Source organism: Silene latifolia, chromosome 11 (assembly GCF_048544455.1).
Source record: "Silene latifolia isolate original U9 population chromosome 11, ASM4854445v1, whole genome shotgun sequence".
NCBI classification, from domain to species: Eukaryota; Viridiplantae; Streptophyta; class Magnoliopsida; order Caryophyllales; family Caryophyllaceae; genus Silene; species Silene latifolia.
Genome location: NC_133536.1, coordinates 206,139,412 through 206,162,548, shown reverse-complemented (window position 1 = coordinate 206,162,548; position 23,137 = coordinate 206,139,412). Strand labels below are relative to the sequence as shown.

The 23,137-nt window shown below is 46.6% G+C and overlaps 3 protein-coding genes across 3 annotated transcripts; 2 read left to right on the top strand and 1 right to left on the bottom strand.

The window, feature by feature from the left end:
* Nucleotides 1-1,587: 1,587 nt before the first annotated feature.
* On the top strand, nt 1,588-2,731 carry LOC141615386 (S-adenosylmethionine decarboxylase proenzyme-like). The gene has a single exon (XM_074433766.1). It carries the CDS (start codon nt 1,588-1,590, stop codon nt 2,689-2,691), a length of 1,104 nt encoding a protein of 367 aa, XP_074289867.1. The 3' UTR covers nt 2,692-2,731.
* A 1,464-nt stretch (nt 2,732-4,195) lies between these two features.
* LOC141614755 (putative B3 domain-containing protein At1g78640) lies at nt 4,196-4,759 on the top strand. The gene has a single exon (XM_074433500.1). It carries the CDS (start codon nt 4,196-4,198, stop codon nt 4,757-4,759), a length of 564 nt encoding a protein of 187 aa, XP_074289601.1.
* A 9,717-nt stretch (nt 4,760-14,476) lies between these two features.
* On the bottom strand, nt 14,477-15,488 carry LOC141614754 (uncharacterized). Its single transcript, XM_074433499.1, has 2 exons — nt 14,922-15,488; nt 14,477-14,545 (listed from the first exon to the last, which is right to left on the bottom strand). Exons 1-2 carry the CDS (start codon nt 15,486-15,488, stop codon nt 14,477-14,479), a joined length of 636 nt encoding a protein of 211 aa, XP_074289600.1.
* Between the last annotated feature and the right edge of the window lie 7,649 nt (nt 15,489-23,137).

Below are 23,137 nucleotides of genomic sequence, written 5' to 3'. Positions count from 1 at the left end.
TATTATTGATCAAATTCTATCTTCTAATTTTATTCCAATATGTTTATCTAAATGTTTATCTTATTTCATATCTTTAATGTTTTTTTTATTCTTTTAGTGTGCTGAAATATCATATCCTTAATATTTTTTTTTATTTTTTTTATTCTTTTAGTATTGTGAAATAGTTGGAGACTCTAGATTTGCCTGAAAAAAGCCTCTTTTATATATATATATATTGATTTTTTCTAATCTAATATGTGTATTGTGTATATCTTGATTATGATTAAAGTGTGTTTGTTATAAAATTTGTAGATTTTGGTTGAATAATTATTGAAAGGTGCATTTTATATCAGCCTCATATAGCTAGGTAATTTTGGTGTCTTATAACATATCAATTTGTTTTATTTTTTAAATTTTTTAGTTCGTAAAAGTGTAGGTTTAAGGGTAAGCCTTACCCAATTTAAGGTCAGAGCAAACCACGAGCTCTTTGAGAATTTAAAGTAATGTTTAAAGATCGCCGCCAACAAACTATGTTTTAATGAAGTTAAAGGAAATCAAATCGATGACTTCATGGTCAGAAGGTGGACTCCTTACCATGATGACCAATTCCAAATTTAGGATTGAGCATGCGTTTAGTTAGCTATGTTTGTTGTGAAATTTATGGTTACGTAATGATATGATAATTAATAGGAATAATTATAATAGTTGTCCCACAACCATCACCTTAAGGTTTTGGTTGAGATGGTTCATCTATTATGGTATCAGAGCCAGCTTAACCATAGGTCAAACTCACGAAGTGGAATATCAGCACACGGTACGATGGAGTCTATGCGATAACCATCTTCAAGTCCAATGAGCATTTGAGTGAGAGATCGAGCGTAATAAGAATAATTATAATAGTTGAGCCTCAACCATCACCTTAAGGTTTTGGTTGAGATCGTTCATCTATCAATAATTTCTACTAGACGTGTTATGCGAGTTATTATTAGAGAAGATCCTTGGGCTCGAGCTTTTCCACCACCCCGGATTTAGGATTGAGTATGCTTTAATTAGCTATGTTTGTTGTGAAATTTAAGGTTATGTAATGATATGATTTCTACTAATTAAACATGTTATGTGAGTTATTATTAACCGAATAAAAATTTCCGGTTAAAATAAAAAGAAGCTTCTTTATACCCTAAATTAATACAAGTAAGAAATGTAATCATTGATTTTCTCATATTTTACAGGACAAATTTAAGGCGGATGATCTATGGAGACAAACACCGGGAAAAAGAAGTCTAGTAGTAGATTCTTTTATGAAGCTCCTTTAGGTTACGGCATTGAAGACGTTCGTCCTCACGGTGAAATCAACAAGTTCAAATCTCCTGCCTACTCCAACGTTAGTTCTATCGTTCACCATTCTATTTAATCGGTTTTGTTATACCGCCTTATATAAGTTACTATAAGATCGTTGTACTGAAATACCGCTCACCCTTTTTTGCAGTGTGCACGAAAACCATCTTGATTGTTCTTTATTACAAGCCAACTAGCCAAGCTATACATAATTAGCATTTTAATTTATCTATTTGTTTAATTTATCAGCTTAATATAGTGAATAAATAAAAGATGGCCTTGTTAGCTTCCCCAATTGGGTTCGAAGGCTATGAAAAACGGCTCGAGATTTGCTTTCATCATGACTCTGGGATTTCAACTAGTTCTCATGGTCTCAGATCATTAACAAGAGATCAATTAGACACAATCCTTAAACCAGCTGAATGCACTATAGTCGACTCTCTATCAAATGATCATGTCGATTCCTATGTCCTTTCGGAGTCAAGTCTCTTTATCTACCCTTACAAGATAATTCTTAAAACATGTGGGACTACAAAACTACTCCTTTCGATTCCAGTCATACTAGATTTAGCTAAGACCGTCTTTCTTACAGTAACCTCGGTAAGGTACACTCGTGGAAGCTTCCTTTTTCCGAGTGTTCAACCATTTCCTCATAGAAGTTTCTCTGAAGAGGTGACAATTCTAGATAGCCACTTCATTAGACTTGGATTAAGTAGCAAAGTAGTAAGGTTGGGTAATTACAAAACCGCGAAAAAATGGCATGTATATTTGGCGTCTAGGGATCCTTCATGGAATTTGGACATTCAAAGGGTTTATACAATTGAAATGTGCATGACAAATTTGAACAATAAACGCGGTCAAGTCTTTCACAAGGCTAACTCGTACTCTGTAGCAGGTATGACAGAAACCTCCGGGATCAGGAAAATTCTTCCTAAATCCCGGATATGTGATTTTGACTTTGACCCATGTGGTTATTCTATGAATTCAATTGAAGAAGACGCGATTTCTACCATTCATGTCACCCCAGAGGACGACTTTAGTTATGCAAGTTTTGAAGCTGCTGGTTATGATATAAAAGAAATGGACCTAAAAAAGTTGATTGACCGAGTTTTAGCCTGTTTCGAGCCTATGGAATTCTCGATTGCAATCCATTGTAATGACCATTTAGGCTTATCATCCATCGTCTATGAGCCTATTTCGATAAATGGGTACAATGCTGAAGAAATGAGCTATAAGGAGCTTGACTATGGTAGTTTAATGGTGTATTATCAGTTTGTTAAGTGTGAAGATGTTACTTCGCCACGATCTATTCTTAAATATTGTTGGAAAGATGAAGATGATGAAGGTGATTATGGAGTAGACGAAGCTTCTATATAACTTTAATTGATGATACTATATTACTGTAGTGTATGTATTGTGTGCCTTGATGTTATGTTGTAATCTGTTGTGTTTTCTAACGAGAAATTCAAGTATAAGCTCATTTTTTCCATCATAAATGAAAATATATTATGAATCTTACCATATTTAGGTTATCAACATGCATGTATGTACGGTGTACCCTCTAACATATATTAGAAAAACCGATAACTATAAACAAAATATCGTAATGTACATTTGAAAGTAGTTATTTCATGATTTCGTTTCATTCATTTATTTAATTTGAACTAAAATAATCATCATAAATAATACTCCCTCCTATTCTCTATTTTCTTCCCTTTGTTTGTGGGCACGGGTATTAAGGCGAGAATAAAATAAGAGTAAAAAAGTTGGGTGAGGTTTGGTGATAGGAGAGATGTATGAATAATTAGGAGTTAAATAAGTAATTGTGGGGCCAAAACATTAAAGAAAGTAATAAAATATTGGTAAAAGAGTTGGATGGGGTTTGGTGATAGGAGAGAGGGATGAATAAAATAAGAGTAAAAGTTTCCAAAATAAGAAAGGAGAAGAAAACCCGAATAATCCGTTTTAGGAAATAGGGAAGAAAATGGTGAATAGGAGGGAGTATAAAAAAAATCAATAGGTGATGAAGTATTTTTTTTTAATTTATTTTGAAATGGTTCGAGGATTTATAAAAAAATATAAATACTTGTATAAGCGGTCTTACACAAGTTTGTTGTAAAACCGTCTCTTTTTAGTAAACTACTTTTACTTATTAATTAATACTCCCTCCTATTCACTATTTTCTTCCCTATTTTCTTATTCGGATTATTCAGGTTTTCTTCCCTATTTTCTTTTTTGGGTTGATTTGTGTGGTCGAAATTCATTTGCACGTGAGGTAGTGGGTTTTGTGTGGTCCAAATTCACTTTCTTATTTCTTGTGCAAAAAGGAAAGGGGAAGAAAATGGTGAATAGGAGGGAGTATAATTATTTTTCGATCCGTTTTACCGTGTTTTCAAATGTAGAATTGTAAAACCGTTAAATATAAGATGCGGTTTTTCTAACATATCCCGAGTAATCACATGCATGATAACAAATCCAAAAAGCAAAGAATTAAATTATATTTTAAAGGGAAATTGTCATATTATATTACTTTTTTTTTTCCTTTTTTTTTTCTTATCGGTGCCTACTGGAAAATACTAGTAAGATGAAATCTCCATCACGACTAACGGTATTTCCCGCCAAAGTAAGAACTTGAACTACAGAAGAATTCGACACTTTCCAAGTTTACTTCCTAATTAATTTCCAAATAAAAATCCAAATTATCAGCGAAAAAACTTTCCAAATATTATTTCCAAGGAATTCCTAAACCCACTTATACACCAACTACTAATTCTTCTTCTTCTTCATCAATTCTATTAAAACACAAACTAATTAACTATATATATATAATATCGTTCAATGCCCTTTTTAATTTACACAATCAATCAATCTATCTAGCAATATGAGTACGGACGCTAATACGAACACGGTGTGTAACAATGGCTTCCAAGGTAAGAAAAGAAAACGAGGATCTTCGCGATCTATATTGAAGGAAATTAGAAATAATTCCAAAAATAAGGACGTTAATAATGAAGAGCAAGAGAATGGGATTGATCTTTCTTTAAGTCTAGCTCCTCCTCGACGCGGTGGTGAAGGCGGCGGTGACGAGTGGAAGATCACAAAGGAACTTACGCGAAGCGACGTCGTTTCACGACAAAACAGGTTGTTAATTGCGAGGGATGAAGGGCAACGCCATATTATGAATTACTTGGGTAATGATGAACAACACAAGGTGTACGACCGCGGGTGTCCAATCACGGTGGTGGATATCGACACGCAAGACGAGTTGAAGTTGAAATTTAGGTATTGGAAATCGACTAAATCGTATGCGATCAATGGCAAATGGCATAAATTGGTTGTGACGAGAAGAGGGCTGGAGAAGGAGGTGGGGAGTAAGCTTGCTACAGTTGGTCTTCGTTGGGATGATGATAATAAGAAACTGATTTTTTCCGTCTTGAAAGATTAATGTGAGACCGTCTCATCACCAAATTGAGAAGTGGTATAGTTTGAGTTCTCTTTTTTTTCTTTTTCTTTTTTAGTGTTGAATTTAATTAAGGGTAATGATAAATACAACCCACTGGGTTGTATTTAAGAAACTAAAAAAGGAAATAAATTCTTGATATATGCATTAAATGTATTGGTTAATGTGTAATTTATTTCTTAATTTCTAAGTTAATACCCAAATTAGAAGGTATTTAATGCTTAAATACAACCCACTGGGTTGTATTTAGCATTACCCTTTAATTAATAGCTAGGTTTCTTGTTATCAATTTTTTTTTTGTGCACTTCAAATTCAACCATGCATGGATGTTTTTTTTAACAAGATTATATTATTTTTTTATGTTTGATGGGGCATATTCTGCACCGCTGACCAAGTCAACACACTGAGCAAGGTCAAAGATATCCACAGCAAGTCAACGACTTAGACAGCCTAGCCGATGCATCCCATCGGCCTGTCATCTGGGTCTCGGCATGACAACCTGCCAAATAGGGACACATATCCGCGTACTCATATCCAAGACCCCTCGGCGGTGAGTCAACATTGTCCGCCGGCCTGCCATAGGTCCCTCGGCCGAGGGGTAGATCAGTCTTTCCACCTGCTAGCCACTTGGCCACTTGGCCACTACGTGACAAAAGGTGAAGGTCTATAAATACTCCTCAACCTTCATTGAGGAAAGGATCCCACAATAATAACCTAAATACACTATTCATCTGGTAATATCTCCCTTATCTCTCTACAATACGCATCTAACCAAGTAACACAGCTTAATCCTTTAAGTTTACTGACTTGAGCGTCGGAGTGAGTACGCTTGGCACACAGCCAAGCCCTCAGTTCGTTCATTGTTGCAGGAGAGGCCGAGAGGGACGATAGGAGCAAGGAGGACTCAACTCAAGACATTATTCTACAAGCCACGGGTGGTAACTAATCACTGCTCTGGAATTACACCCGGAACAATTGGCGCCGTCTGTGGGAAAAGACACTAGAAGCTAGTCACATTCATTCCCAAACAAAAACAAAACTCAAAATAAAAACCCACCCAAAAAGCCGAGAAAATGTCGAAACAGCAAGACGCAGTCGTGACCGACGAAACCGCGTTCTACCAAGATGACGCTTTCAACAACTCCGGAGTCATGCAGCCCTCCACCGGCGGAGTAATCCAACCGGAGTTCGGGATGCCAATAATACCCGACGCGCCGGTGCCAACCAACCAGGTCACCATCATGGGGCATGTGGTTGACGTAGCGAAGCTAAAAATGCTCTTGGACCTAATCAGCAACACGCCTGCTCACACTGTCACACCGACAAGAGCGGCGGAAACCGTCCAGGATAACAGGGCCCAAAACGTGACTCCGAGAAATCTGAACGGAGCACTAGGAGAAGTTGACCCAGTCAAGACGCCGGGGGAGCCCAAAGTGGGCGCGGTAGACCTAAGTCCTTCCCGCACTCGCGGGAGGACAGCGTCCCCGCCGCACGAACGAGGCACACCCCAAAGGAGTCAGAGGAGTCCGACTCAGCAGAGTTGGAGAAGGAGTCATAGTCGAAGAAGGAGCCCCTCCGGCTACGAGGGGAGAAGCCAGGATAGGGATGCGAGGAGCCGATCGCCACGTGTCATTCAACACGTGGTCAGGCAGCCCCTCAACGCCTACGTCCTAGAGGTCCCGGTGCCAAACAAGCTAAAACTGCCACCCCTATCATACAAGGGGGATAGCGATCCAGCCGACCACGCTGAGGCTTTCGAGTCTTACATGTCGGTATGGGAGCAGCCCGACGAGGTCTGGTGCCGAATTTTCCCAACAACTTTGCATGGGATGGCTCAGAGCTGGTACAAAGGGCTTCCCGATGGCTCGGGGTACTATTACGCCGACCTGAAGGGCGCTTTCCTAGCCCAGTACTCCTGCAATAAGAGAAGGGCCGTAGAGACCTCCGACCTCCTGACTATCAGACAGGAGGGGGGCGAGTCTCTCCGAAGCTATGTGAAGAGGTTTGATGGAAAGGTCCAGCAGATTCGAGAAATTAATCCCGAGCTGGCAGCCTTCGCGCTGATGAAGGGTCTCCCGAGGGGAGCCTTAAAAAACGAGCTCATCAAGAGCGGAGGCCTAGGCTGGGACGCCGCCAGGAAGCTGGCCGACCAAGCCATCAAGGTAGAAGACTATCACAAGACCTGGGTAGATCCCAGCGAAGCCGAGCCCTCAGAAAAGAGGAGTCACCGGCAAGACAGTCAGGACGAAGAACGCCGCGACAACAACGGTTCGCGGCCCGACGGAAAACGCCGTGAGAATAATAGGTCACGGTCGGACAGATCCGACCGGAGGCAAGACTCGGTGGGCGCCGGGTGGAATTCGGGAACGTACCACCAGAGGCGGTATAGTGAAAAAACCCCCCTCGTCGTATCAGCCGCCGAGGTCTTCGCCCTGAGCAAAACGAGGGCCGAAGTGGGAGAGACCCCCCAAGCCAAAAAGTGACGGTGACACGAGCCAGTACTGTGAGTACCACGGCCACACCGGCCATTTAACCAACGACTGCCGCCATCTGAAGAATGCCATAGAGGAGCTGATCCGGAAGGGAAGCCTCGGCAAGTACGTTGCGAAAGGCCAAAAGACTGACGCCGGCAGTTCAGATAAAAAGTCCGTCTTCGAACGGATAGGAGTGATTCACGTTGTCATCGGGGGCAACGAGAACGGAGGATCCGCTCATGGGCACAAACGACACCTAAACGAGCTATATCAGGCCATCAACTTTGTGCCCAACTCAGGGATCCCCTCTGCAAGCATCCCCGACATGACTATTGGAAGAAAGGACTACGAAGGGGTCATCGCCCCTCACAGCGACCCGCTCGTGGTCAATTTAGACATATCCAACCACCTGGTCAAGAGGTGCCTGATTGACACAGGCGCATACACGAACATCATGTTTAGAGAATGCTTCCTCGGCCTCGGTCTGAAGATCAAGGACTTAAGCCCCTGCACCAACCCGTTATACAGCTTTTCTGGGGCCGGCCTGGTACCACTGGGGTCAATTAGGCTCCCGGTGAGGTTCGGCGAGAAGACGTCAGCCAAGAACGTCCTAGCCGAGTTTGTGGTCATCGACGGCTCGTCCGCATACAACGTCCTCATAGGCCGGGTCACCCTAAGCGAGGCCGACGCAGTGATGTCCATCCGGGCCCTAACACTGATGTACGTCTCGGACCGGGGGGAAGCGCATAAGCTCGTCTCCAAAGACGAGAAGGATGAGGTGATCAACGTCCAGATAGCTGCCCGAGGATGCAACATTCAATCCCTCAAAGAGGCAAGAAAGTCCGAGAAAGGGAAGAGTCCGTCCTTGCAGCAGGAGGGCGACCAAATGGATACAACTAGGGGCTGACTGGGGAAGTTTGCCTGTAATGAGCCGTTAGGGCATCGGTAATCTCGTAAGATTTTATGTAGCCGCGGAGGTGTCCAAAGTAGCTGTGGACACCCCAACGCATGTTTTCACCTAATGAGAAACCATCAAGCCTTCGACCAAAGCAAAATTTTCCCATCAGTTCTCTATCAAGAAACAGACGCCGGCTCACACTGTCATACCGACAAGAGCGGCAGTCTCCATCAAGAAATTAGCGCCGTCGCAGTCACCCCAAGTAGTAGACGCCACGGCAGTCACCCCAAGAGGTAGACGCCGTCGCAGTCACTCCAAGTGGTAGACGCCACGTAACACGCTATCAAGAAATGTACGCCGCTCACACTTTGTCATACCGACAAGAGCGGCAGTCTCCATCAAGAAATTAGCGCCGTCGCAGTCACCCCAAGTAGTAGACGCCACGGCAGTCACCCCAAGAGGTAGACGCCGTCGCAGTCACTCCAAGTGGTAGACGCCACGTAACACGCTATCAAGAAACAGACGCCGGCTCACACTGTCATACCGACAAGAGCGGCAGTCTCCATCAAGAAATTAGCGCTGTCGCAGCACACCCCAAGTAGTAGACGCCACGGCAGTCACCCCAAGAGGTAGACGCCGTCGCAGCCACTCCAAGTGGTAGACGCCACGTAACACGCTATCAAGAAATGTACGCCGGCTCACACACTGTCATACCGACAAGAGCGGCAGCCTCCATCAAGAAATTAGCGCCGTCGCAATCACCCCAAGTAGTAGACGCCACGGCAGTCACCCCAAGAGGTAGACGCCGTCGCAGTCACTCCAAGTGGTAGACGCCACGTAACACGCTATCAAGAAACAGACGCCGGCTCACATCACATATACGACAAGAGCGGCGCCTCTATCAAGAAACAGACGCCGGCTCACACTGTCATACCGACAAGAGCGGCAGTCTCCATCAAGAAACAGACGCCGGCTCACACTGTCATACCGACAAGAGCGGCAGTCTCCACCAAGAGGTAGACGCCGTCGCAGTCACTCCAAGTGGTAGACGCCACGTAACACGCTATCAAGAAACAGACGCCGGCTCACACTGTCATACCGACAAGAGCCATCGCACATCACACTCGCAAAAGCATTCGAAGTGTCTTGGAAGCGTTGAAACACAGTTGAGATACGCACTCTAAAACGGCCCCGGCCAAGCCAAGGCGAAAACAAAGGGGGCGCTCAATTAGGAATACAGGAAGGCAACTCTGACAAAGATAAGACAAAGACCTCGGCCAGGCCGAAGCGAAACAAACGAACTATTATTTGAAGATAAGTTACAAAATTTACAAGTGAAAAGAATACAGACGACGGCCGTCCCCACAGGGGTAAGCCGAAACACAACCTACCAAAGTTGTACAAAAAGCAAAAGCTACAATTATGTTCATACATCAAGAGGTAGCGGGGAGGCAGGGCTGAGTAATTGGCCCTCGAACAGCTGAAGCGGATCTGCTGTAAACTTGTTCTCATCAAGCAGCACGTGGTAGTGAGGAGCTGAAGCAGATCTGCTGTAAGCTTGCTCTCCTAAGCCTGTCGCTGCCTGCCATCATTATCGGCAGCCGCGTCTTCCCCAGTGGGCAACCCAGCAGCTTCTCTAGCAGCCTCAACCTTGGCCTCGGCATCCTCAGCTGCCCTCATCCTTTCGGCTTCTTCCTTAGCCACCCTAGCCCTCTCAGCAAGAGCTGCTTTCTCCGCGGCCGCCTCCCTCTCCATCTTCGCCTTCGCCACCTCCTTGGCCTTCTCCACCGCGGCTTTCTCCTTAGCCTCGACCCTGTCATCAAGCAGCGCGTCGAACCTATCCCATGGGAAGGAACCATCGAGAGGGAAGAGCTCCCCGATAACTTCCCTAGCGGCATCTTCGGCCAAGTCCCGGAACTCGGCGCACAATTTGGGGAGCATGACGGTTTGGAGCATATTGATGTCCACCTCCTTTTGCTTGATGATGGCCTCTTTGCCCCGAATCAGCTCCGCCTGGGCCTTAAACAGACCCCTGTATTCATCCCTCTGCTGGAGACAGAGGTCAGCACGCTTCTGAGCAAGGCTACATTTCTCCAGCAGTTCCGCAGCTTCGGTCGCCGCAGCCTCGACCTTAGCTCTCTCAGCAAGGACCTCTTTTTCGGCATCCTCCCGGACCTTCCTCTCAGCCGAGAGCGCCTTCTCAGCATCTCCCCTAAGCTTTTGCTCATTAAGGAGATTCAGCTTCGCCGACGCGGCCACCTGCTTAGTGGCATTACGCTCGGAAACAGCTCGAGCAATAAACCCCTCCTGCTCCTTGAGGCGAGCCCCGGTAGCCACGTTCCACCTCGCCAGCTCCTTGATCAACTTTGTGCCCTCCTCTATAAGCTGGGAGACGGAAGCCTTCTGGGGGGGAGGAACGGCGTTGGTACTTTGGCCACCAGCCTGCGGCTGGGAGAAGGAAACCTTCTGGGATGAAGAAGTGACGGTGACGCCCTGATCACGAACATGCGCAGAGAAACCCACCGCCCGCTGCCCAGCGTGGGCGACAGCCGACTGCGGCTGGCCTGCAAAAATTCAATTTAAACATCAGTATCAACATTGACTTATCAGAAACACCTAAGGGCACGGCTGAATTCAAGCCACAGTATAGACGGATACCATGTTTGGCCCTCTTGGCCGGAGAAGGCACTTCCTTGCCAGCCGTAGAAGCCGTCCTCTTCCTCCTACAGATAAGGGGAGATCCCTCTGCATCCGAGTCCCCCTCATCGGGAATATCAACAATCTCAACCTCCTTAGGGGAGAGGACGGGAGTTGGAACCGGTGTCGACGCCGTTTTCCGCGTCCGATGAACTACGCCGCTAACGACCCTAGCCTGCGCCTCCTCTTTGCTCAAGGCCTTCAGCCGCTGTTCCATAAGGTCATTCGGCGACGTCCTGCGATCATGGGCCAGAGCCTTGGGATGCAAGTTAGCAACGGTCTTATCTTTGTGCAGCCCCATTCTCCGAAGAAGATCCTCAGATAGGTCCGGTCCAAAGTGGTCTGCAAAAGAAACAGAGAGTCAAGTAGAGGAAATAAATCGAGGTCCGAGAAAACAGGAACATTGAGAGCGGTGATGGGCCTCACACCGACCCCACTCACCCTGCGCTAGGGCCGGTATGAGGCCGACATAGCAAAGCGGCTCATCCTGAAGAATAATCTGCGTCGGGGGAATCCATCTTTTCGACATCCCACTCTTGTCCACCTCGAAGAGCCTCATCGCCAGCCTCTCGTCCTCCTTCAGATGGACCCTGCTGGCATCCATTTTCAGATGTTTCCGGGTGACCCATCTGTCATGCTCCGCCCTAGTCTCACACCGCAAATTAACCTGGTGCTGGAAGGAGCGGGGCAGCGAATAGTCGTCCGGCACCTTAACGTACACCCACCGACCCTGCCAGTCCTTGCAAGAAGAGATCTTGTCAACAGAGACGTAACCTTGCTCCGTTTGCACACTGTACCATCCGACACGGCCGGAGCTTGATGGTTTCAGATAATGAAGTCGACGGAATAAATTCACCGTCGGAGCCTCCCCCTTAAAGAGGCAAAGCCAGACGAAACCGATTATGGTTCTCATGGCCAACGGGTGCAGTTGGGCAACGGCAACGTTCATAGCCTTAATTATGGCCATAACATACCCATTCAGCGGAAACCGGAGCCCGTACTCCAAATGCCGCATGTACACACCGGTGTGGCCTGGCGGAGGACAACAGACGGACTGATCCTCCCCAGGGATGACAATTTCGTACCCACTACCGAAGAAAAAATGGCCCTCGAAAAATTTCTCGCCGGAACAACTGGCAAGCTTATGGGACCAAACACGGTCAGGGCGAACCTTACAGGCATCACCGTGATCCATGACGTACTGCCTCCCCTCACCAGGACGAGGCCTTTCCTCCTCCTCACCAAAATCATCACCAAAATCACCACAAGAATCTTCATCCTCCCATTCCTCCAGAATTTGAGGATCAACCTCAGGAGAAGGGGGCTTAGGACCCTCCGACACAGGCCCACTAGGTCCAGCATCGGCAGAAGACATGTTCACAACAAATTACTAGCAAAGAAAAGAAAAATTCGCTTGTTTACCTCAAAAGGAAAAAGTGCTAGCCGGATCAAAAACTCTGAAGATTGGAAGAAAAAGGAAGCCCTTGAGTTTAGCAAGACGAAAATTTTGGAGAAAATTTGAGAAAATGAAATTAGTGACCAAAATCACGGAAAAACTGCCCTATTTATAGGGGAAAAGCCCATAATGAAGGGCCAATCAGAGCACAGCCCATGAAGCAACAGCCAATCAACGAACAGACACGTGTCGAGCATGCAACCACGGAATGTCAATCGTCGCAACAGTTAAACGTCAATCAATGCAATAGTGACCAAGCGTCTTCAACACGCCCATTCACATCTCTTCAACTATTCATCTTCCTCAACAAATTCCTAGGTATCTGGTCTCCGCCGGCCACCTGATCAACCAAGCTAGGAAGCACCGGCCGGGGGCAATCAAAATCAACCGGCACTCTCAGCCTTGGTCTCGGCCAGCGTCATATTCTTTTCCACATCGAGTGCCCTTTACGCATCCATGTGGAGGGGGGATATGGTATACGGTACGGCCTAACAAGAGCCATGCCGACGCACAAGAAGAAGCCGATGCAGAAAATTTCTAAAAATTACTTGTGCAGAATACATGCTCAACGTACATCGGAGCCCATACCACGGCATAGACTACGCTGGGGGCAAATTGATGGGGCATATTCTCGCACCGCCGACCAAGTCAACACACCGAGCAAGGTCAAAGATATCCACAAAGAAGTCAACGACTTAGACACCCTAGCCGATGCATCCCATCGGCTGTCATCCGGTCTCGGCATGACAACCTGCCACCGGGGGGACACATATCCGCGTACTCATATCCAAGACCCCTCGGCGGTGAGTCAACATTGTCCGCCGGCCTGCCATAGGTCCCTCGGCCGAGGGGTAGATCAGTCTTTCCACCTGCTAGCCACTTGGCCACTTGGCCACTACGTGACAAAAGGTGAAGGTCTATAAATACTCCTCAACCTTCATTGAGGAAAGGATCCCACAATAATAACCTAAATACACTATTCATCTGGTAATATCTCCCTTATCTCTCTACAATACGCATCTAACCAAGTAACACAGCTTAATCCTTTAAGTTTACTGACTTGAGCGTCGGAGTGAGTACGCTTGGCACACAGCCAAGCCCTCAGTTCGTTCATTGTTGCAGGAGAGGCCGAGAGGGACGATAGGAGCAAGGAGGACTCAACTCAAGACATTATTCTACAAGCCACGGGTGGTAACTAATCACTGCTCTGGAATTACACCCGGAACAATGTTATTTTATCTGTGTTGGTCTTCTGGGTATTTATTACCTTATACTCCCTCACAGTCACTATAATGTTCCCACTTTTCCAAAACGGATTATTCAACTAATGTTCTCATTTCCTTTTTTTGTAACTTTTACTCTTATTTTATTCATTCCTCTCTCCTATCATCAAACCCCACACAACTCTTTTACTCCTACTTTATTACTTTCCTTTATGTTTTGGCCCCACAATTCTTTATTTAACTACTAATAATTCATCCCTCTCTCCTATCACCAACCTCACACAACTCTTTTACTCCTATTTTAATACTTTTTCTTAAGTATTGTGCCCATATCAAATGGGAAACAATATAGTGACTGGGAGGGAGTATACTCCCTCTTATAAGTACTCCCTCTCTGTGAGGAGGAAATAAAGTAAGGGTAAACTGTTGACGAACGAAAAAAAAGTAATTAGTAGAGTATCTTTATTGAAGTTGAGCTTAGATTCAATTTTTTTTTTTACAAAGATCATAACATCGATGAAGTAGTCTTAGATAGAGAAGCAAAACTTGAAAATAAACCACGAAAAGGCAAAAGATCATATCCAGAGATTGATGCGGTATACATACGGTTATAGATAGAGAAGCGAGGCTTCAAAGTACACGATGAAACGACATTAGATCACAACTAGTTTATCTACAAACACACCATGCATGCTTCAAAATACACATGCTTCAAAATACACGATGAAACGGCATTAGATCTCACAACTACTCCGTTTATCTTCAAGCACGCCATCGGAAGGATGCAAAAGATCATAACTAGCTAGTAGATTAGATCACAACTACGTTTAATAGAGAAGTTCAATAGTACTAGTACTATATACATAAACCATATCGTCGCTAGGGCAACAAACGCACATTAAGGCCATAGACTACCACAGGTCCAAAATGTAACAAGTTCGATGGAAACATCGTCTAGTTTCCAATGAAGACGGTCGTCAGAACAGCATTGGTCTCAAATGACGCTTTCAGCATTGCTAATCCCTGTAACAACATAATTTCAGAGTATTAGAAACTACTCTTTCCGTCATTTTTTTTCCTTAACTTTTAGTTCAAAGTAAAGGAAAGGGAAATCATTCATTTGTGATTATTCACTAACTCATTTTCCTCAAATAAATTATGGTGGCGCTAACTCATTTTCCTCAAATAAATTACTCATTAAAATTATTCTTTTTTCAGTCTCAATATAAAAAGGTAATAAAATGGTAAATCAATGAAAGAAGACTCTCGAAAAAAGATACGTAAACAAATGACTTGGACAGAGTACAAAAACAGTATTGTTTCAGTGAATAGTTTACATTTGCTTTATTTTGTAAGGAGGAAATAACACAAATGTAAATTATAGATAAATATTGTATACCTCCTTGAGACCAACATCAACAACTTTCTCAGTCAAGGTAGAAACATCTTTGACATGAAACTTATTAATAATAGTAATCCCAGAAATAGTACTCATTGGTTTCACCTCCAAATTATCCATCACCATGTACGTCACAACTCCTTTAACATATCCTCCACCCACGTCCCCAGTACTTGCAGAATCAGTTATGTAGTTATCACATGGCACCGGCCGAGAGTACTGGCTACTACACCTATAGGTCTTCTTGGTACTTGTACTACTGGTACTAGGACTCTCATTCAGTGCCAACAATGGAACATTGACTGCTATTTTAGGCTTTAAAACCGCGTCTTTGGCGAGATTAGGTTCAAAGTAGTCTAAGCTGAGAGACTCAATGCTTTTGTAGAGAGATCCCAATGAACCAACCATGTTGTTGGCATTCAGAAGCTTGACTACAGTACCTACTGGTAATGACATTATGTGAAACAGGAAATCGACGAAATCTTTACCTGCTTCTGCAAATAAAACTCTTTTGGTTTGTTTGTCTACTAACAGTTTTACACTCAAACGCACCTTTGTGTCTGCCATCACTCACCCCAGATTATTACTGTATTTGAGTTTTTAGTAAGTTTTATTTGTTTATGGTAATTAATTCAGCTCACCAAGTAGGCAACTATTGCATAATATAGAGATATGGGAAGTAATTCTACGGAGCACGGTAAATCTTATGTGAATAGTGATTTGACAGTAATTCCACATGCACAAGAGATGAGGAGACACGTAGGCGACTGGTGTACATTTCGTCCCTCTCCTATTACACACAGACATTCACTAAAACTGACGTGGCTGACGGGGGTAAAATTTTGTACATGAAGGAGCAAATACGCTTACATTAAGCATACTTTGACAAGGAGGAGGGAGTAATATCCTAATAGGAAAATGAGATAGTAACCCCGGGTGTTACCGAGCTTCAGTAACACCCGGGATAGTATTGTAAATTCATCTTGTTCCGGGTGTAATTACGGAACAGTGTTGTTACCACGTAAGCTTGTTGGATGATGACTTTGCTTGACTCTTCCTTTCGGCCTCTCCTGAAACAATGAACAAACTGAGGGCTCGGCTTGGCACCGAGCGTACTCACTCCGACGCTCAAGTCAGTAAACTTAAAGGGATTAAGTTGTGTGTAACTTGGCAAAGTATGTTCTAGAGAGATAAGGGAGTTTATACCAGATTATGAGTGGTTTAGGTTATATTTCGGATCCTTTCCTCAATGAGGGTTGAGGAGTATTTATAGACTTTCACCTTTTGTCACGTAGTGGCTAAGTGGTCAAGTGGCTAGCAGGTGGAAAGACCATTCTACCCTCGGCCGATGGACCCATGGCAGGCCGGACGAGGGGTCTTGGATATGAGTACGCGGATACGTATCCCGGCTGGCTAGTTGTCCTAGCCGGGACCCAAGTGACAGGCCGATGGGCCGCATCGGCTAGGCTGTCTAATACGTTGACTTGCTGTCTTTTATCTTTGACCTTACTCAAGATGTTGACTCGGTCAGCGGGTGCAGAATATGCCCCATCAATTTGCCCCCAGCGTAGTCTATGTCGTGGTATGGGCTCCGATGTGTGTTGAGCGTATATTCTGCGCATGTTGAATTTCTCCATCGGCTTCTTCTTCCTCGGCTTGGTTCTGCTTAGGCCGTATCATATCCCCCCTCCACATGGATGTGTAATGGACATCAGATGTGGAAAAGAAAATAGTGCTGGCTGAGACCGAGGTTGTGAGTGCCGTGTGCTTTTGATTGCCCCCACGCCGGCGCTGCCAAGCTTGGTCGAACAGCGGGTCGTTTGGCAAGTAGGTACCAAGGAGCGTTTTGAAGAAGATACGTCGATTGTCATTCTGTTAAGGAGCGTGTTGAAGAAGTTTTGTAACTGTTTGTCGATTGACATTCCCTTGCTGCATGTTTGACACGTGGCTCGGCGTTGATTGGTTGACGCTTCATGGGCTTTGCCCTGATTGGTCGGATTGAGTGGGCTTTGCTCTATAAATAGAGCAGTTACCCCCAAATTTTTGGCCATCAAAAATTGATTTTCTAAAAAAAATTTCTTCTCTCTAATTTTTCCAAGGAGTTTCTTTCCCTAGTCTTCAGAGCGTTACTCGCCGTAACACTTTATTCCCAAGGTAATCAAACAAATTCTTCAACCCTTTTTTCTTGTCAAGTTTTTGTTGTCATGTCTTCTGCTGATGCCGGACCTAGTAACCCCGCGTCGGGGGGCTCCCCGTCGCGTCTCGATGAAGAGGAGGCGCTGGCCGCCATCCCGATAAGGTCTGGGGGCCCTAGGTCTCCTTCTCCTGAGATTGACGATCATTATTTGGAGGATTTCTCGGATGATGATGATGGTGGTGATTATGTTGAAAGGACTCATCCTAATGAGGGGAGGCCGCATCTCTTGGACCACGGCGACGCCTGTAAGATCGGCCCTGATCGTGCTTGTACCAACAAGTTTGCCAGTTGTTCTGGTTCTTAATTTTTCGAACATCATTTCTCCTTTGGCAGGGAGTATAGGATTGTTATTCCTGAGGAAGGTCAGGCGGTCTGCTGCCCTCCCAAGGGCTGTATCGGCGTATACATCAGACACCTGGAGTATGGGCTCCGGTTTCCTCTGAATGAATACGTCATGGCCATAATTAAAGTCATGAACGTTGCTGTGGCCCAGCTACATCCGTTGGCCATTAGGACCATAGTTGGGTTTGTGTGGCTCTGTCTTTTCAAGGGGGAGGCCCCAACGGGTAACTTATTCCGCCGGCTTCATCACCTTCGGCCGTCAGCCCCCGGTCGCGTGGGGTGGTACAGCGTGCAGATGGAGCCGGGTTACGTCTCCGTATCCAAACTTACATCTTGTAAGGACTGGAAAGCGCGGTGGGTGTACGTTGAGGTTCCGAAGGATTATCCACTGCCCCGGTCCTTCCAGCATCGCGTCAATTTGCGGTGTGAGAGTCGGGGGGAGCGTGATAAATATGTCTGCCGGAGTAAGCTTAAGATGGATGCCTCTAGGGTCCATCTCAGTGAGGACGATAAACGGGCGATGAAGCTGTTTGAGGCAGAGAAGAATGGGATGCCGAAGGGATGGATGCCCCCGACGCAGATCATTCTTCAGGATGAGCCGCTCTGCCATGTCGGCCTCATACCGGCCCTCGAACAGGGTGAGTGGGGTCGGTGTGAGGCCCATCTCTGCTTTTAATGTTTCAGTTTTTGAACTTTGATTTATTTCTTCTACTTAACTCTTGCTTCGTTTTCTTTGCAGACCGTTTTGGCCCGGATTTGTCTGAGGATATCCTGAAGAGAATGGGACTTGCCAAGGACAAGAAAGTTGTTGACATGCATCCTAAGGCTCAGACCCGTGATCGCAGACCGGCGCCAAATGACCTCATGGATCAGCAGTTGAAGGCACTAGATGCTACGGCGGCCCAGGCGAAGGTTGCCAGTAAAGTGCCGGGCCGTAAACGGAAGGCAACGTCCATGGCGGCGACGGCGTCAACTTCAGTTCAACCTTCAATCCCCGCGGTCCAAAAGGAGAAGGTGGTGGTCGTCGATATTACCGAAGACGAGGTCGCCGTTGCAGAGGAATCTCCTCTTTTTCGTAAGAGGAAAGAGACTGCTACTGCCGCTGCTACTGCCGCCGAGGCCGGCAAAGAAATGAGGTCAGCCGACCCTCTGTCTAAGAGGCCCAAGACTGGTACGGATCTAACCTGTGGCTCAGATCTAGCTGGTTCATTAGGCGTTCCTGATGACAGGCTCTCCGGTATGTCAATGACTGTTGACATGGATGCTCTGTTTAAATTTTTTGTAGATCAACCGCTGTCGGTTACCGGTCCCACTGAACTGCGATTGGAGCGGCGGCCAGTGCAGACGGGCAGTCAAAACGTCGTCGTTGACTCCTCCTCCCCGAAGCCTTCCCCCGCCCAGATTAGGAAGATGCTGGCGAAGTGGGCTGACGTGGCCGGTGCTCATATTATGGAGCAAGAAAAGGTCATGGCCGAAGCTGCCCCACAACTTGAGCGGCTCAAGCTTGAGCTCGCTGCTGCGAAGGAGGAAGCTGAGAGGGCCAAGGTCGATGCTGAAAAGGCGGTCCTTGCCGAGCAAAAACTTAGGGAGGACGCTGAAAAGGCGGTCCTTGCTGAGAGAGCTAAGGTTGAGGCTGCGGATGTTGGTGCCGCTAAGCTGCTGGAGGAGCGTGACAATCTCCAGGCTGTCGTCGACTTCACTGCCAAGAAGAGGGAGGAATGGAAGTCCCTGTATGTGGCCCAGTCGAAGTCACACAGGAATACAAAGGCAATCCTCGACCAGAGGGAGGAGGACATCGAGACGCTTCAAAGCGTCGTCCTCCCTAAAATGTGCGCCCAATACCGGGACCTGGCCGAAGAAGCTGCCAGGGAAGTGATCGAGGAGCTCTTTCCTGAAGGCTCATTCCCGTGGCAAAAATTTGACGAGCTGTTTGATGATAAGCTCGATGCTGAGGCGAAGGCCGCGGAGGAGAAGCTGCGGAGGAGGCCAAGGTGAAGAAGGAGGAAGAGGAGGCCGAGGAGAAGGCGGCCCATGCCGAAAAGGTGAAGGCGGCTAGGGAGGAAGCCGAGAGGACAAAGGCAGCTGAGGCTGAAGCTGCCAAGTCGGCTTCAATTCCGGGTCGCCCACTGAAGACGATGCTGCTGACGTCGCCGGTGGCGAGCAGCAACAGGCATAGGGAGACGGGCGGTCGTTACCAGATTCACCCGGCATCTCGAATAGCTTCAGCTGTTCGGGGGCCAATTATTAAGCCTTTCCTCCCTGCCATCTTTTGGCACTTCATGTCTTATGTCTGTACCCTTTTGCTGTTCCTTGTTTTGTAAACCTTGGTAGGTAGAGTTTGGGCTACCCCTTGTGAGGACGACCGTCGTCTTCTTTCTTGCACTACCTGTAAACATTTTTAATAAGAGTTTGTTTGTTTTGCCTCCGGCTTGGCCGAGGTCTTTATCTCATTTTTATCTGAGTTGTCTTCTTGCGTTATTAGTTGAGCGCTGTTTTTCTTTTTGCTTTTACCCCCGGCTTGGTCGAGGCGGCTAGAATGCGTATCTCAACTGTACTTAACGTCTTTTTAAACATGTTGGCATGTTGGTCGCTTCCTCTTACGCGCACGGTCTTAGTCGAGGCGGTCAGATTTGCTATCCCTACCACCGCTGTGAACATGTTACGTATCAGCCGTTGTGTCCCCGTCATTCTTCGGGTTAACGGCCGAGGTGTTCGTATCTGTAGACGTGTTGACCGCTTCCTCTTTCACTCTCGGTCTGGCCGAGGCGTCCGATTTGCGTTTTAACAGTGCTTATACGTTCCTAAGCAATTCGTTGTGGCGAGTAACAACTTGCTGTTGGCAAGTCGTGTTTCCTAATAAGGATGGACTGCGCGGTTTTGTGCATGTTGGTGTGTTGGTCGCTTCCTCTTACGCGCACGGTCTTAGCCGAGGCGGTCAGATTTGCTATCCCAACCACCGTTGTGAACATGTTTGTAGTGACTGCCCGGCTTAATTTGCGGCGTCTACTCTGGCATGACTATGGAGGGGACGGGTATTTTGATGGAAAACTTGGATCACTTTTTATAAGGAATAATCATGCGTTGGGGTGCCCACAATGGTTTTGGTCACCTCCACCGCTATACAAAATATTTCCTTAGAAAATCCGCGTTCCAATGGCACCCTCCATGTCTTTTATGCCCCCCCCCCCGGTCCGAGACGTTTATTAGAGTCAGGGGCCGGATGGGCGTTACTGGATTACTCCCATCCGTTGAAAAACGGATTTTCTATCCGTCCCGTCGGAGCTTTGTCCTGGGTCTCCAGCTACATACTTGCTGAGGCTCCCCTTTCGGATTAGCTCCTCGATGGCGTTCTTCAGATGCCGACAGTCGTCGGTCTTATGGCCGGGCTGGCCGTGGTAATCGCAAAATTGGCTTGTGTCGCCTTCCGCCTTTGTCCTGGGGGGTCTTTCCCATTTCTGCCCTTCATTTTTGCCCAGGGCGAAGACCTCGGCCGCTGATTTAACCAGGGGGTGAGACTGTTGTACCGCCTCGCGGTGTATGATCCCGAGCTCCCCCCGGCGCCCGCCGAGTTCTGCTTTCTATTATCTTTCTCAGACCGTGACCTATTATTGTCACGGCGTCCTTCATCTCTGTTATCTCGGCGCCTCCTCTGCGGGTGGCCGGCTTATGTCCTACCCAGGTCTTGTGATAATCCTCCACCTTTACGGCTTGGTCTGCCATCTTTCTGGCGGAGTCCAGGTTGAGGTCCGCGCACTTGATTAGCTCGTTTTTGAGCTCGCCTTTCGGGAGGCCCCTCATCTGTGCGAAGGCCGCCAGTTCGGTGTTCAGCTCACGGATCTGCTGAGCTTTTGCGTCGAACCTCTTCACATAACTTCGTAGAGACTCGTCCTCCCCCTGTCGGATAGTGAGGAGATCCGATGTCTCCACGGCCCTTCGCTTGTTGCAAGAGTATTGGGCTATGAAGTTATCTCTCAGGTCGGCATAGCAATATACCGAGCCATTGGGTAGCCCCTTGTACCAGCTCTGAGCCATGCCGTGGAGAGTCGTTGGGAAGACTCGGCACCAAACCTCATCGGGTTGCACCCACACCGACATGTACGACTCGAAAGCCTCGGCATGGTCGGTGGGGTCGCTATCCCCTTTGTATGATATGGCCGGCAGCTTCAGCTTAGGTGGCACCGGGACGTCGAGGACATAGGCGCTGAGGGGCTGTCTGACCACGTATCGAATGACACGTGGTGATCGGCTTCTCACAGCCCTAGTCCGGCTCCTTTCCCCGTGGCGGGAAGGACTTCCTGCTCTCCGACTTTGAAAAGTCGGGCTTCTTTCTTCACTTCTTCGGGGGTGACCTCGTTGATGCCGCGACGACGGTGTCCTCCCGCGAGTGTGGGAAGGACTTTGGTCACTCACTGACAACACGGGCACCGCTGGCGTTTTGGTACGCCCAACCTCTTGCATCGCTCCGGTTAGGTTGTTCGGAGTCACCTTGGGGACCTTTGGATGCGCTGCTGTAACCATCGTTACGACGGGCGTTAGCGGCGTGCTATCCATCAGGTCCAGGAATAGCTTCAGTTTCGCTGCATCGACCACATGTCCCAGGACAGTGACTTGGCCGGCAGGCAGCGGAGTTTCTGGTAGTATCGGCATCCCGTACGCCGGTTGAATTACTCGGCCGGTGGGGGACTGCCCGATCCCCGAATTAGGGACTGTATCATCTTGGCAGAAAGCGGTTTCGTCACTCACAATTGCTTCTGGTTGTTTTGACATCTTCGTAGCTTTTTGGGTGGGTTTTGTTTTGTGTTTGTAAGGGATTTGATTAGCTTTTAGTATCAAGTTCCCCACAGACGGCGCCAATTGTTCCGGGTGTAATTACGGAGTAGTGTTGTTACCACGTAAGCTTGTTGAATGATGACTTTGCTTGACTCTTCCTTTCGGCCTCTCCTGAAACAATGAACAAACTGAGGGCTCGGCTTGGCACCGAGCGTACTCACTCCGACGCTCAAGTCAGTAAACTTAAAGGGATTAAGTTGTGTGTAACTTGGCAAAGTATGTTGTAGAGAGATAATGGAGTTTATACCAGATTATGAGTGGTTTAGGTTATATTTCGGATCCTTTCCTCAATGAGGGTTGAGGAGTATTTATAGACTTTCACCTTTTGTCACGTAGTGGCCAAGTGGCCAAGTGGCTAGCAGGTGGAAAGACCATTCTACCCTCGGCCGATGGACCCATGGCAGGCCGGCCGAGGGGTCTTGGATATGAGTACGCGGATACGTATCCCGGCTGGCTAGTTGTCCTAGCCGGGACCCAAGTGACAGGCCGATGGGCCGCATCGGCTAGGCTGTCTAATACGTTGACTTGCTGTCTTTTATCTTTGACCTTACTCAAGATGTTGACTCGGTCAGCGGGTGCAGAATATGCCCCATCACATCTCATTTTTTAAATCCCTCCATGATTATTTGAAATTTAAAGTCTTTAGACATACAAGGGTGTTTTAGGTATTAAATTAAAAAAAAATCATTTTGGTAAATTCCAGAATTTGGATTGGAATTGCTTAATACTCATTATACAATCAAAATCATAATCACGATTCAACCCAGAATTTGTGGCAATTGTCCACTGCAAATAGTTAATTGATGACAATAAACTAAATTAACTTGAAAAATTGACGTTGAATAAG